Here is a 14877-nt window from a genome sequence, read left to right as displayed (position 1 = left end):
TACAGTGCGAATTCATATTACAAAGCATAGAACATATTCTTAAATACAATTATGTCTGGTACGACAACAAATTCTACTTACAAATTACTGGTACGGCAATGGGCACGAGGTTTGCCCCAAGCTACGCCAATCTATTTATGAGTTGGTGGGAGGAGCATAACATCTGGCATACTCAAGAGCTTGGGGCAAGCCTCGTGCTTTGGAAGAGATATATAGATGACGTTTTTTTCATATGGAGAGGTGATGAAAACACCCTTAAGAATTTTCTGATCAAAATTAATAACAACTCGAACAATCTAATCTTTACAGCCAACTACAGTAAGACTGACGTCGTTTTCCTGGATCTCAATATATTCATACAGGATGGACAGATACACACCAATACTCACAAAAAGCTTGTAGATGTCAATAGCTTTATTCTTTCAACAAGCTGGCACCATCCAAACTGGCTTAAAGCCATACCCAAAGGACAGTTCCTACGTCTAAAAAGAAACTGCTCCAGACAAGTAGATTTTCTGAAACAGAGTGAAGATCTTACCAAACAATTTGAAGAAAAAGAGTACCCACAAACCCTAATACTTCAATCACTAGAGGCAGTACAAGATAGAGACAGAGCTGATTTACTGACTCATAAAGTATCAGGCACAAATCGGGAAGGAACATCGAACGACAAAGTCAGATTCATTACACAATATTCACAACAAAGTAGACAATTAGAAAAGATCCTAAGAAAACATTGGGGAATACTCAAAGAGGATGATATGCTGGCAGGATTAATACCCAATAAACCCAAAATAACATATAGGAAGGCACCAGACCTGAGGTCTAAATTGATAAAGAACCATATTCCGCCTAAAAAAACAATACAGACCACTTTATGTACACCATCAAATGGCTTCTTCCATTGCCATTCATGCTCCGGATGCAGAAGCACAGGAGCAACAAGCACTAAACCAACTACGACATTTGAATCTTGCTCAACAGGAGATACATACAATATCAAGGAAACATTAACATGCAACCATAAGAATGTCATTTATCTTCTACAATGTACATGTCCGAAACAATATGTGGGCAGAACTACTAGACCCCTGAAAGTAAGAATTATGGAACATGTCAGAAACATAAATAAGGGATTGGACAGCCATAATTTATCCAAACATTTTAATGATCATCATGATAATAATCCAAAACATTTGAGTTTTATAGCATTACAGACAGTTGAACCAAACTGGAGAGGGGGCAATTTTGATAACTACATAAATAGAGTGGAACTAGAATGGATGTATAAATTACAAACTTTTCATCCTAAAGGTCTGAATCGTGACAATGAGGTAAAATCCATAATATGTAAAAATTAGATTACAATTCCATTCCATTCATTATGCAGACCGTATACCCCATATACCCCCTACTCGGATATGATTACAGAAGTATTGGCTTCTTTTTCCTTCACTTTCTCATATACACAATATACAATATGATAATATACTATTGAGGTCTAGGTTTGAGCTATCTATATCCCGTTAGACAATAATATAAGGAAAACTCTTATTCACCTTTATGTATCAATTACACCTTAGGTGACACCTAGGGATATATCTCCACTCGTTTATTAATTTCATCTCTATTCAGTATTTTTGGTTTAGTTATTCTTAATTTATTTATTTTCTTCATTTATTTTCTTTCTATATTTATTTATTTTCTTCATTAATTATTTAATTAACTAATTTTTTTTTTATTTTTTTTTATTTATTTATTATATTTATTTATTTATTATTATTTTTATTTATCTTTATTTTATCGTTTATTTGTGTGTATGTATATATATATATATGTATACTTTGCATATATATATATGTGTAGATACATTTATACAAGCAATATCATACCTATTCATCTATGTATGTGGAACCTTATTATCCAGCCTATCAGCTACACATTATAGATAGCACGCTCAGGAGGATGTAATCACCAAGGTGACCCGCCCTCCTGTCAATCACAATTTGAACCAATCACAGACATTGTCGCTGTATTTGAAGGCTCAAGCAGCAGTGCTAGAACAATTCAACTCCCAGAAGAAGACCTGACAGGTCGAAACGCGTTGGAGGAACACTGCAATCCCTATCTAACAGCGTCTCCAGTACCACATTTGCCGTCCAACTGTTTCAGCTTACCACTACCGGAACTTGAATCTACTAGCGAGCAACAGAAGCGCGCCATCACCGCCGACGAAGACCGCCAGGACCGGCAGCTTGGCATCCGGGTAAGTATCCTCTGGTGCAGAGTCATCCGCGGCCCCCGGCTTGCGCAAGCCAGGACCGTAGGCACCCCTCTCCCCTGTCCGGCACCTGGTGCACGCGCACGGACCTGCCCCCTGGCAACAGGGACAGTGTCCGTGATCTCGGCACTCAGGGCGCCCGTGACGCAGAGTGATCCCCGGCGCTCGCCACAGCCAGCCTCCTCCACACTACACGGAGAATAACCCGGGCAACGTACAGACATCCACAGGACTTACAGCATACCACCGAGGTACCCCTTTGGAACTAGCGGGACGCCGCTAGATCTCCCTGACTAAACACTATACTTTAACCATCTATCAGATTGACTATTCAGTTGGCGGCATCTAAGGTTGAGACCAGTACCAGTGCCTATTCACAAATAGATCGGCACATTTGCTATTTATATTTTGTCTACATTTGTCTATATTTTGTTTATTTTTGTTTATATTTGTTTACTTTTCCTTCTGACAATTTTGACATATTGCAGCATTGTCCATTGTGTTTATTTGTTTGTTTAATCTGTTGGTGTATAACCAATGGTTTACAGGCACCATATTATATTGCATTACAATTGTAGTGACTATTATTGCGAAACTTTTATCAGTAAAAGCAACATTTGTTTCTTAGTTGGTACCCTCTCATCATTTTGGGTTCTACTACTTTAGAATATATTTAGAATATACAGAGTTCAGGAAATAGGTTGTGCGCAGCATCTGGTCCCCACGTTTCTCTGTATTTACCCACTGGATGAGGTCAGGCATCCCCCAGTGCAGCAGCATACCTGTGGCAAGCAGTACCATCTACACCACTTGCGCAGGACCTACAATCTCTCAAGAAAGATCCAATTTAAAACTGACCAAGGTCCAGCAGCAGACAGGAGTAAATGGGACTTCTAGATATTAGAACCAATAGGGAAGAAAGAGCCCATAAAGCCTTTTCTGCACTTTCACAAACAATCAATGCCAAACATACTACAAACAACTTCTGTGACATTTTTCTAAAATTGGAGAAACTTGTCACTAAAGAAACACGCATATGGTGGGACACGCATACCCTGAAATGGTATCTTGACAATGAAACCATACCTAAAGGTTTACATGTGAAAAAAACACCCACCTGTAATCATGACAACCAAGAATTTATGACTAAATGGGACAATATTCTGAAAGACTGCTCATTTAAACTAATAAAACTTTTAATAGATCAACACACGATAGAATTAGACCAACTAAAACCAGAAATTGAAAATCTAGATCAACAACTTGACCCTTACAAATCAGATCCAGAATTTATCACACTCTCGAGTTTGACACTAAAAAGAATCGAAAAAGGAGAAACTGGCCTAATAGAAACCAAAAAAGGGAAAATTCTTAGGGATAAATTTGGAGGCAAACAAAACAAGAAAGGACATATAACCAAAACAACACCAAAACTACTCCGTATTAAACATAGTCCTATATACAAGAAACTAAACTTGACCTACCAACAACATATGACACAAATACACAATAATACAAAACCATCTGGAATAAAAGAACCAGAACTCAATCCAGAACAATCATTCAATTCATCCATTGACAATTTAGAGGAATTTTCCAATCAATCATTCTCTGTGTATGAATTAGATAGTGTTCCAAATTACGACGCACTCGCCAGACAATCATTAGATATTGGCTGGTCAATCAATAACACTAATGAATTATTATCTTCAATAAGTGGCGAAACATCTAAAGCTAATCAAACATCAGTACCAGCTATATCCACTGAACACGTGACACACAGAATTAGACACAAGTCATTCCAGCCATGTACACCACAGGAACAAGATCCTTCTTCTTTTTTAGACCAAACCCCAAAAACACCAGGGATCTCAGATATAAAACAACACCTCGATATCCCAAAAGCAACAAAAAGAAAACTGGAAAAATCAGAAGGGGATGTAGAGGAGGGGAAAAAAACAAGATTAAAATCATAAATAAACAAGAGGTACGAGGAAGAGGAGTCTTCAATTTAAGTACCACCACACTTACAGATGATCATCTAAAATTACTGGACAAAGGACTCAAATTTGCCCCCACCAACAACATCAATAAATGTAACACATATTTAGATTTACACAAATTTGTGCGTAAGTTATCTTTAAAAAAATACTTTTTGTCAACTACACCAGCGGAAATCCGAAATCTAGCAAATAATGAGACAGATCCCTTTAGACATACAAATTTAAAACCAGCATCATCCTTCTACCCAAGCCATATGAAAGGAACTCAAATAGAAGCATTCACACATATGGTAGAAAGGGACATCGCAAGATTGAATACCAATACAACAAGGACCAGTAATTTGACTAGAAAAGAATGTGAAACATTAAAAGATCTTCAGGAAACAAAATCAATTATCATCAAACCAGCAGACAAGGGGGGAGGGATAGTCATCCTGAACAAAGAGGACTATCACACGGAAGCCATTAGGATATTGGGGGATACAACAACTTACAAACAATTAGACCATGATCCCACAGAATTATTTAAAAAGAAATTAGATCAACATATACTAAAAGGCTTGACAACAGGAATCCTGACAAAATTGGAACACAAATTCATAACAACAGATCATCCAATCATTCCGGTATTTTATTACTTACCAAAAGTTCACAAAAATTCAGTCAACCCCCCAGGAAGACCCATAATTTCTGGAATAGGATCATTGACATCGAACTTGTCAGAATATTTAGATTCCATACTTCAACCGTACGTTCACAAACAAAAAGCACATCTTAAAGACACTACACATATCCTCAATATACTACAGGACGTACAATGGGATGATGACTATTGGTTAGTCACTACAGACGTGACATCTTTATATTCAGTGATAAACCATGAACAGGGGATCAACAGCATCCGTTATCATCTAGAGAAAGATCCCAAATTACCTCCAATACAGTGCGAATTCATATTACAAAGCATAGAACATATTCTTAAATACAATTATGTCTGGTACGACAACAAATTCTACTTACAAATTACTGGTACGGCAATGGGCACGAGGTTTGCCCCAAGCTACGCCAATCTATTTATGAGTTGGTGGGAGGAGCATAACATCTGGCATACTCAAGAGCTTGGGGCAAGCCTCGTGCTTTGGAAGAGATATATAGATGACGTTTTTTTCATATGGAGAGGTGATGAAAACACCCTTAAGAATTTTCTGATCAAAATTAATAACAACTCGAACAATCTAATCTTTACAGCCAACTACAGTAAGACTGACGTCGTTTTCCTGGATCTCAATATATTCATACAGGATGGACAGATACACACCAATACTCACAAAAAGCTTGTAGATGTCAATAGCTTTATTCTTTCAACAAGCTGGCACCATCCAAACTGGCTTAAAGCCATACCCAAAGGACAGTTCCTACGTCTAAAAAGAAACTGCTCCAGACAAGTAGATTTTCTGAAACAGAGTGAAGATCTTACCAAACAATTTGAAGAAAAAGAGTACCCACAAACCCTAATACTTCAATCACTAGAGGCAGTACAAGATAGAGACAGAGCTGATTTACTGACTCATAAAGTATCAGGCACAAATCGGGAAGGAACATCGAACGACAAAGTCAGATTCATTACACAATATTCACAACAAAGTAGACAATTAGAAAAGATCCTAAGAAAACATTGGGGAATACTCAAAGAGGATGATATGCTGGCAGGATTAATACCCAATAAACCCAAAATAACATATAGGAAGGCACCAGACCTGAGGTCTAAATTGATAAAGAACCATATTCCGCCTAAAAAAACAATACAGACCACTTTATGTACACCATCAAATGGCTTCTTCCATTGCCATTCATGCTCCGGATGCAGAAGCACAGGAGCAACAAGCACTAAACCAACTACGACATTTGAATCTTGCTCAACAGGAGATACATACAATATCAAGGAAACATTAACATGCAACCATAAGAATGTCATTTATCTTCTACAATGTACATGTCCGAAACAATATGTGGGCAGAACTACTAGACCCCTGAAAGTAAGAATTATGGAACATGTCAGAAACATAAATAAGGGATTGGACAGCCATAATTTATCCAAACATTTTAATGATCATCATGATAATAATCCAAAACATTTGAGTTTTATAGCATTACAGACAGTTGAACCAAACTGGAGAGGGGGCAATTTTGATAACTACATAAATAGAGTGGAACTAGAATGGATGTATAAATTACAAACTTTTCATCCTAAAGGTCTGAATCGTGACAATGAGGTAAAATCCATAATATGTAAAAATTAGATTACAATTCCATTCCATTCATTATGCAGACCGTATACCCCATATACCCCCTACTCGGATATGATTACAGAAGTATTGGCTTCTTTTTCCTTCACTTTCTCATATACACAATATACAATATGATAATATACTATTGAGGTCTAGGTTTGAGCTATCTATATCCCGTTAGACAATAATATAAGGAAAACTCTTATTCACCTTTATGTATCAATTACACCTTAGGTGACACCTAGGGATATATCTCCACTCGTTTATTAATTTCATCTCTATTCAGTATTTTTGGTTTAGTTATTCTTAATTTATTTATTTTCTTCATTTATTTTCTTTCTATATTTATTTATTTTCTTCATTAATTATTTAATTAACTAATTTTTTTAATTTTTTTATTTATTTATTTATTTATTATATTTTTTATCTTTATTTTATCGTTTATTTGTGTGTATGTATATATATATATATATGTATACTTTGCATATATATATATATGTGTAGATACATTTATACAAGCAATATCATACCTATTCATCTATGTATGTGGAACCTTATTATCCAGCCTATCAGCTACACGCTCAGGAGGATGTAATCACCAAGGTGACCCGCCCTCCTGTCAATCACAATTTGAACCAATCACAGACATTGTCGCTGTATTTGAAGGCTCAAGCAGCAGTACTAGAACAATTCAACTCCCAGAAGAAGACCTGACAGGTCGAAACGCGTTTGAGGAACACTGCAATCCCTATCTAACAGCGTCTCCAGTACCACATTTGCCGTCCAACTGTTTCAGCTTACCACTACCGGAACTTGAATCTACTAGCGAGCAACAGAAGCGCGCCATCACCGCCGACGAAGACCGCCGGGACCGGCAGCTTGGCATCCGGGTAAGTATCCTCTGGTGCAGAGTCGTCCGCGGGCCCCCGGCTTGCGCAAGCCAGGACCGTAGGCACCCCTCTCCCCTGTCCGGCACCTGGTGCACGCGCACGGACCTGCCCCCTGGCAACAGGGACAGTGTCCGTGATCTCGGCACTCAGGGCGCCCGTGACGCAGAGTGATCCCCGGCGCTCGCCACAGCCAGCCTCCTCCACACTACACAGAGAATAACCCGGGCAACGTACAGACATCCACAGGACTTACAGCATACCACCGAGGTACCCCTTTGGAACTAGCGGGACGCCGCTAGATCTCCCTGACTAAACACTATACTTTAACCATCTATCAGATTGACTATTCAGTTGGCGGCATCTAAGGTTGAGACCAGTACCAGTGCCTATTCACAAATAGATCGGCACATTTGCTATTTATATTTTGTCTACATTTGTCTATATTTTGTTTATTTTTGTTTATATTTGTTTACTTTTCCTTCTGACAATTTTGACATATTGCAGCATTGTCCATTGTGTTTATTTGTTTGTTTAATCTGTTGGTGTATAACCAATGGTTTACAGGCACCATATTATATTGCATTACAATTGTAGTGACTATTATTGTGAAACTTTTATCAGTAAAAGCAACATTTGTTTCTTAGTTGGTACCCTCTCATCATTTTGGGTTCTACTACTTTAGAATATATTTAGAATATACAGAGTTCAGGAAATAGGTTGTGCGCAGCATCTGGTCCCCACGTTTCTCTGTTTTTGCCACTATAAAGTGTATAGGAAGTCATTTTCATGTATACAGACAATGTACAGCTGGTATCCTTCAGTTTAATATGGTTGAAGAGGCAGTATAGCATGTATACTGACTAAATAAAAGCCATATCCTTCAGTTTAATATGGTTGAATAATATGGACTCTATATAAAATTGCTGCATCTGCCACTATTAGTAGTCTTTTCACGTCAGAATAATATAACCGATAAGCCCAATACATAGAGAACAACAAAACCATTCATTTAAATATATTTAATATACCTGAGATATTGATTTTACACAACCAATATATGGATTCTGTGCACTTATAAATGGAACATATGAGTGGATGTGATTGAATAACCAATGTAGTACACATAGTGATGGAAAAGAGGAGAGTTGTCTGACTCCTTGGAGCATAGTCCTATGTGTAACAGAGTTTGTGTTCAATCTGCCTCTTTATGTCAAAAAGCACAAGAATTACAAATGTATCCAGTATAACTAGAAATCTGAGGTTTACCAACTGTCTATGTCATTCTGATTACACACTGATACAATCTGACTGTGGAATAAATAACAACTCTGATAGGAAGAAATAAGTGGATTTAATTAATAATTAACATATACGTATATAAATAACAATATAAACCACTATTATATATATATATATATATATATATATATATATATATATATAATTTTTCATGGAAAATAGATATACAGACTTGTATTAGCCATAATAATTATTTTAATGCACTATTTCTAATTCTTTGATCACATTCTTTTTTCTTTTAATGTTTCACAGACTGTAAAAATATGTATATTTTAAAATACTAATAAAAGTTACATTTTAATATTAACTGTGCATCTAAAAAGACAACTCTTTCTTTATCTGTTTGGACTTTGCTATAACTGTTGTCAATGATAGCACCCCCTACTAAGAATAAATGAGAATAGTCTATATGTAACACTAGGGGTTGATAGGAATAATTTCTATCTACGATTGACCTGTGCGGAATATATTTCCTCTATCCTTTTAGTCATTAAGCCATAATGCAGAAGGGCACAAACAGAAACTCATGTAGTCATCTGAAACTGGTACGCACCTCTCATATTGGACAGTACCAAAACAATGAAAAAAGAAAATAAGTTAAGAAAATGTGGCCCCAACATACAACGGTATCCCCGTATATACTCACTCTTCTTTCCCAGCCAGACGGGAAGCGTATTTGGTGTACCATAGGGCCACGTTAAACCCCATAGAGAGCAACTCGAATACGGCGTCCTGCTGGGCACTGCGGAGAACAGAGAGGCGCTGTATTTACTGTAGCACATAATGGCAGGACGATATGACGCCTCCACAATGAGGTCTGTGTAAGCTGGAACGATACAGGTGTTGTTCGGTTCTACATCAACTCAGGTTAAATGTCCAATGTTATGTATATGAGTTGTGGGGCCGTTCTGTGTGTAAGTCACTATTATGGGCCGTTCCGCTATATCATGTTATGTCTATAAAGTGATTAGCGCGTACTACAGACGCTTTTCGCACCTTGGACAAAAAACGCGGGCGTGTGTCGCTGCAATAGGAGAAACTGCAGTTTACGATTGGTCCTCCACACATAGGAGCTGGTTCAGACGCACTGTTGATGTCGGAGGCAGTTAGGCATTTTTTTTTTCTTATGCGCATTGTGTCTAAGGCTCGTATTAAATTTGGAGCGAAAAGTCGAAATGACGTCATTTCGCCATGTGGAAAAGTATCGCCGTATTCAATTTGAAACACTTTCCGCCTTGACGGAAAGTCAGAGCAATGTAATAGGTGAAAAAGTTTTGCCTATGAATAGCAGGCGGGAAAAAGTGCAGAATTGGGGTTTTGGGGTGCAACGTTGCGGAACCCCCGTGCAGCCTTTAGACAGTCCCCCAAAGGTAAACTGCGTCAATTAAAAAAAAAAAAAAAAGACTTAAGAACACCCCCAAAAAAATCACTTTCATTTTGGGGGCGAAAAAAAAATAATGTTGGGGCACAAAGTTAAAAACTAGCAAACTAGACTCCAGGGGGGTCCAAGTATGCCCCAAGTGTTTTTTACTTTGCAGGTGCTTGCGGCAGGTGGATTTTTCATGATTTTTAAAACTTTACATTAGCAACTTTATAATATGCTGACCCCCATTTTCAAGTACCCCAAATTTGCTGGGATAAGTTATTTTCTGCCAAAAAGCCTCCTGAACACTATTCTGCACCACGTATAGAAAAACGCTATTTAGCAGCTATTGAGCCCGTTTACAAACACCAAATACCTTCAGCAAGCCAAATCGGGGGTATCATAGCTAACCCCCATGTCAGAGCTTCTTTTGGGGGTGTGAGGCCGATTTCCCCAAATCTGACAGTACTTTCCACTTGTTTCAGTTTCGCTGGGGACCGTTTTCGCGTCCTTTCAAATTGAATACAGGGATACGCGGGCACACGCGCGATACTTTTCCGCCTTCAAAACAGGCGAAGTAGGCGAAAAGTCCGGGAGGCGGAAAAGTATCGCGGGTGCGAACCTAATTGAAAACGGGGCTAAGTCGCACTGCGTGTGCGCACGAAATCACAGTTGCGAGTGAGACACAGGGTCCCAGAAAGGTCGTGTTAAGGGAGTGTCACAGGCGCCTTGCTAACAGTGATTGCGTATGCAGACGCTCAATAGCTCGCACTGAAGGCCACCTGGCATGGGGCTGGCGCAAGTTTCCATGGCATGACAGATGACTGCGTCTAAAGACGCAGCAGGCGGTATTGCATCTGAAGACGCTCAAAGTAGGCATCTCAGTCCTTACACATTCAGACGGAGGGCGTACGCCAGGGGAGGGGCTTGTAGCGGCAATTGCATAAAGACGCAGACATACTACCGATAAGTTGCAGACATGGACGCCGCCGTGTGTGACTCAGAATTAGCCCCATAAATGGTGATTCATTGTTAGAAATTAGGTGCTGCAATATTTTCGCCCCTGTGTAAGGGGTAAATAGCTGTAGATAATATCATGTGGTTAGTAACACTGCCCAGTAGGTGGCAGTATAGATTCTCTTCTCTACCTTGTACCATAGCTCCCGTAGTAACCCCCCTAAACCATGGGCATGTAATACCACCCCGCAGCTACAACTAGCAAGGAGGTGTCTTTTATTCTCTGAACTTCTCCTATAGAAAGTACAGAGGTGATGTAAAATGGTCTATTGCATTCTAAATTGTATATACGTCCATAGAAAGACTTAGGGGCCCAGCAATGCACCTAGGAGTATATAGGGTATGATTACCATGAACCAGCCATTTTGCCTTTAAAATTAATTGCTGCTTTAAATCTCTGGGCCTAGTCACCGAAATCACGCACTATTATAGTGTTCATTCTAGCACCCTGCACCTGTCACAATCCGTGCAGTTCCTCTTTCTTGCCTGGGGTTGTCGCTCTCTGCTCTGGTGCTTCTAGGACTCAGCGGATGCAACAAACTGCTGAGATACAGACCTGAGTGTGCTAGAAGCACCAGAGCAGAGAGCAACACTCCAGGCAGGAAAGAGGAACTGCACGGGTGCAGGGTGCTAGAATGAACACTACTATTACATATACCGACCTGAAGAGCAAACATTTTGAAGGAGAAGACGGTGGATGCTTCTTAATACGACGTTTGTGCGCGCACTAACAGCCTCGCCATATCGCTTATTAAATGACAATAGGTAAAACAATTATAATCGTCTAATCCTTTATACATCTGATACAAGGGCTGGGAGGAGCCAGAGACTTTAAAAAAGTGACCCAATATAACATCCTCTGTGTCAAATACTAGGAAGGACTTGTGGAAAGCAGGAGAACGGGGCAGGAGCGGAACATACCTTGGAACGTTGCCCTGCAGGGTGTCTGTCCACTTGAAGTTCTGGATGTAGCGCAGCTTGTTGTCCTGGGTGCCTCCGTCCAGCGCATTAATGAAGCCTAATGTGCAGGGGAAATGTGTCAGACAAGGAGGACAGCAAGAATACACCAGCGATCACGGAGTAACCAGTCTCACCCTGCAGCAGGGAGAAGTACGCGTCGGTAGCGTTCTTCATCGTCTCATGGTTACAGGTGGCGTCTACGAGCAGTTCCAGGAGCTGGACCCGTGTAGTCCTCAGGTCACTATAGGGTTACATGGGACGATACGACAACAGCGATAAATGGCAGCTCGTTACTTTATTAAGGATTTCCCTAGACGGACCAAACTGCTCATAGTAAAGTATTTTATCATCTGCCGTAATAATCAGACTATTGCTGCTCACATTGTTATATAATACAGGTAACGTAACTGCAGTAGCTGATTGGGGTGAAGAGAAATTCTTTATCACGGTGCCGAACGAACGACGCAATCTCACCTGCATATCTTCGAGGCGGCTGGGGTGGAGGCAACCCCATAGAAATTAAAAGACACCGGAGCGGTGGCCTTGAGTGGGTTGCGATGAAACCAGTGGGTCATCTTGGTGGGATTATTTTCTTTAAATCGATTGTCTCTCTCCTGTAAAATGAAGAGTTTCCTTGTTAGAAGGAGACGCAGCACCGGGCCAGCAGCCAGAACGTCACATATTACAGGATACAGAGGGCAGGGGTCACACACGTCAGCAGTGCCGATACCGAATGACCGACTCACAGGCTTAAAATGCGTATCCACTTAGCGATTAAACAGGCTGATTGAATGATAACGACATCGCTATTCGTTCAATCGCTTGTTAATCGTTCGCAAATCAGCCATGTAAATGTTGAAAACGACTAGCGGGCGCGCGCATCGCCCGCTGGTCGTTTTTGACATCTATCATCGCCTGAACGTGCTGGTCAACCTGACGACGTCGTCAGGTTGCCCATGTTCAGGGATGATTGATGTGCGCTACACTGAACGTTAAAAAGTGAAGGCTCAACAGAGACTGTGAAACAACTCACTCGCTTCTATGTCTGTAAGCGGATACGCACCTTTGGGGCCTCATTTATCAATGCATTTTATCATTCACAACAAGTGATAAAACTCGTTGCGTATGAAAAACGGTGCTCCAGCCAATCAGCTCCCAACTGTCATTTTTCTTAAGGCGGGTATCCACTCGACGATATGCTTCATGAGCGATATCGTTTAGTGTTTGCCCTGCAGCGCCAGGCTCAATACCGTTAACGATATCGTTCAGTGACGTCACCCTCCCTCATCCCCTGTACTTGATATCGTCAGGTTGCCCTGCAAGTACGGGGGCGATGAAAGATGTCAACGACTAACGGGTGCGCGCATCGCTGGTCGCTGACTGCATACCCGCAGGACGATATTGCGGACGATGAACGATAACGTTATCGTTCAAATCGTCCGATTTATCGTCTAGTGGATGCGCGCCTTAACAGGTGACAGTTGGGAGCCGATTGGCTGGAGCACCATTTATCATGCGCAACAACAGAACTCTCGGCGACAACAAAGACCACAGAAGGCGACACTGCAGCCGTGATAAGGCACAGGATCTGGCTCACGTCAATGGAACAATCATACCATCCAACTGTACCGTTTTTTAATGGTCTGTACCGGCAACAGGGGCTGTACCATTTTGTACCGGGTGGGTACAATCACCCGATTTCTTAAGCAGCGCTGCTGGGACACAGGACTCCCGCAGCGCTACTGAGGGAGTATTCTCAGTCCTCCGTCCTCCTCTAAAGTTTGCCCAGACCGTCGCTAGCGCCTGTATATAGAACTTGCAGTATAACACTTATACTGCAAGTTTTAAACCAGCCAGCGCCGATGCCTCCAGCCCTGTGTGCACGCCCCTTTATCTGTTACCACGCCCCATGTACCGGGTTCTTAAGCTGGCCACACATCTAAAGATTATCTGTCCAACCAGCCAACTAGGTGATTGGTTGGAATGAAAATCTGGTAAAGTATTGGAGTAACTGATGATCAGCAATTTGCTCCTAAATGCCAGAAAACAGATGAAAATGGTCGTTCAGACAAGTTTGCTAAATGTTTGATGTAAACAATTTGTTCAAACAACAGTTTTTGGCCATTTTCCGGTGTTTGGGAGCAAATTGCTGATTGACATTTGCTTTCATCCCTTACCAGATTTTCATTCCAACCAATCAACTAGTTGGATGGTTGGACAGATAATCTTTAGATGTGTGGCCAGCTTTACTCTAAATGTTGGAGAGTATGGAACATGCTACTATAGTAACTTTGGTCTATGCTACTGTGGTCCAGCTCCGGTGAGCAAGTCATAACCCCATGAGAGAAGGTGGGGGTCACACAGGTGGGGGATGGTCTAAAAGTTACAGACACCCACTTTAAAATGGGCTACTGTGTGGAAAAATGCAAGTAACTTTGTACCTGGGAAAACCGTGCCACAATTCCAGTGGTGCAAAGTCAGTTTGGACACGCCCCTCTCACATCTCATTATCTCTGCACCTTTTAAATCTGCGCCACTGGCAGCGCAGTATGGCGTTACCAAGGGGCAAAGTTACTGGCTGTTTTTCGTTTTGGATTCGCTGAAGCTAATAAGTAACGTTTCCCAGAAAGCTGACCCCCTAACAACACTTACTCAATATTCAGAGCGCAATTGAAAAGAAATACTGTACCCTGCAGATTTCAATGGCGCCATTGTCAGTGAAAGGCGTAAGTTATTACAGTGGGCAGAACACATGATAGTGGGGGGGGTTCCCATC

The 14877-nt window shown here is 40.6% G+C and overlaps 1 protein-coding gene across 1 annotated transcript in view; it reads right to left on the bottom strand.

Moving 5' to 3' along the window:
- The window catches only part of BROX (BRO1 domain and CAAX motif containing), a 54777-nt gene that overhangs the window by 22869 nt on the left and 17031 nt on the right, over nt 1-14877 (bottom strand). The window contains exons 2-5 of the mRNA XM_088464271.1: nt 12576-12715; nt 12236-12342; nt 12063-12159; nt 9408-9503 (exon numbers count right to left, since the gene is read on the bottom strand). Coding sequence (XP_088320397.1) covers nt 9408-9503; nt 12063-12159; nt 12236-12342; nt 12576-12676 — 401 coding nt within the window. The 5' untranslated portion in view covers nt 12677-12715. The remainder of the gene's footprint in view (nt 1-9407; nt 9504-12062; nt 12160-12235; nt 12343-12575; nt 12716-14877) is intronic.

Source organism: Taudactylus pleione, unplaced genomic scaffold (assembly GCF_031769625.1).
Source record: "Taudactylus pleione unplaced genomic scaffold, aTauple2 ptg001627l, whole genome shotgun sequence".
Classification (NCBI taxonomy): domain Eukaryota; kingdom Metazoa; phylum Chordata; class Amphibia; order Anura; family Myobatrachidae; genus Taudactylus; species Taudactylus pleione.
This window is presented reverse-complemented; position numbering and strand designations above follow the sequence as displayed.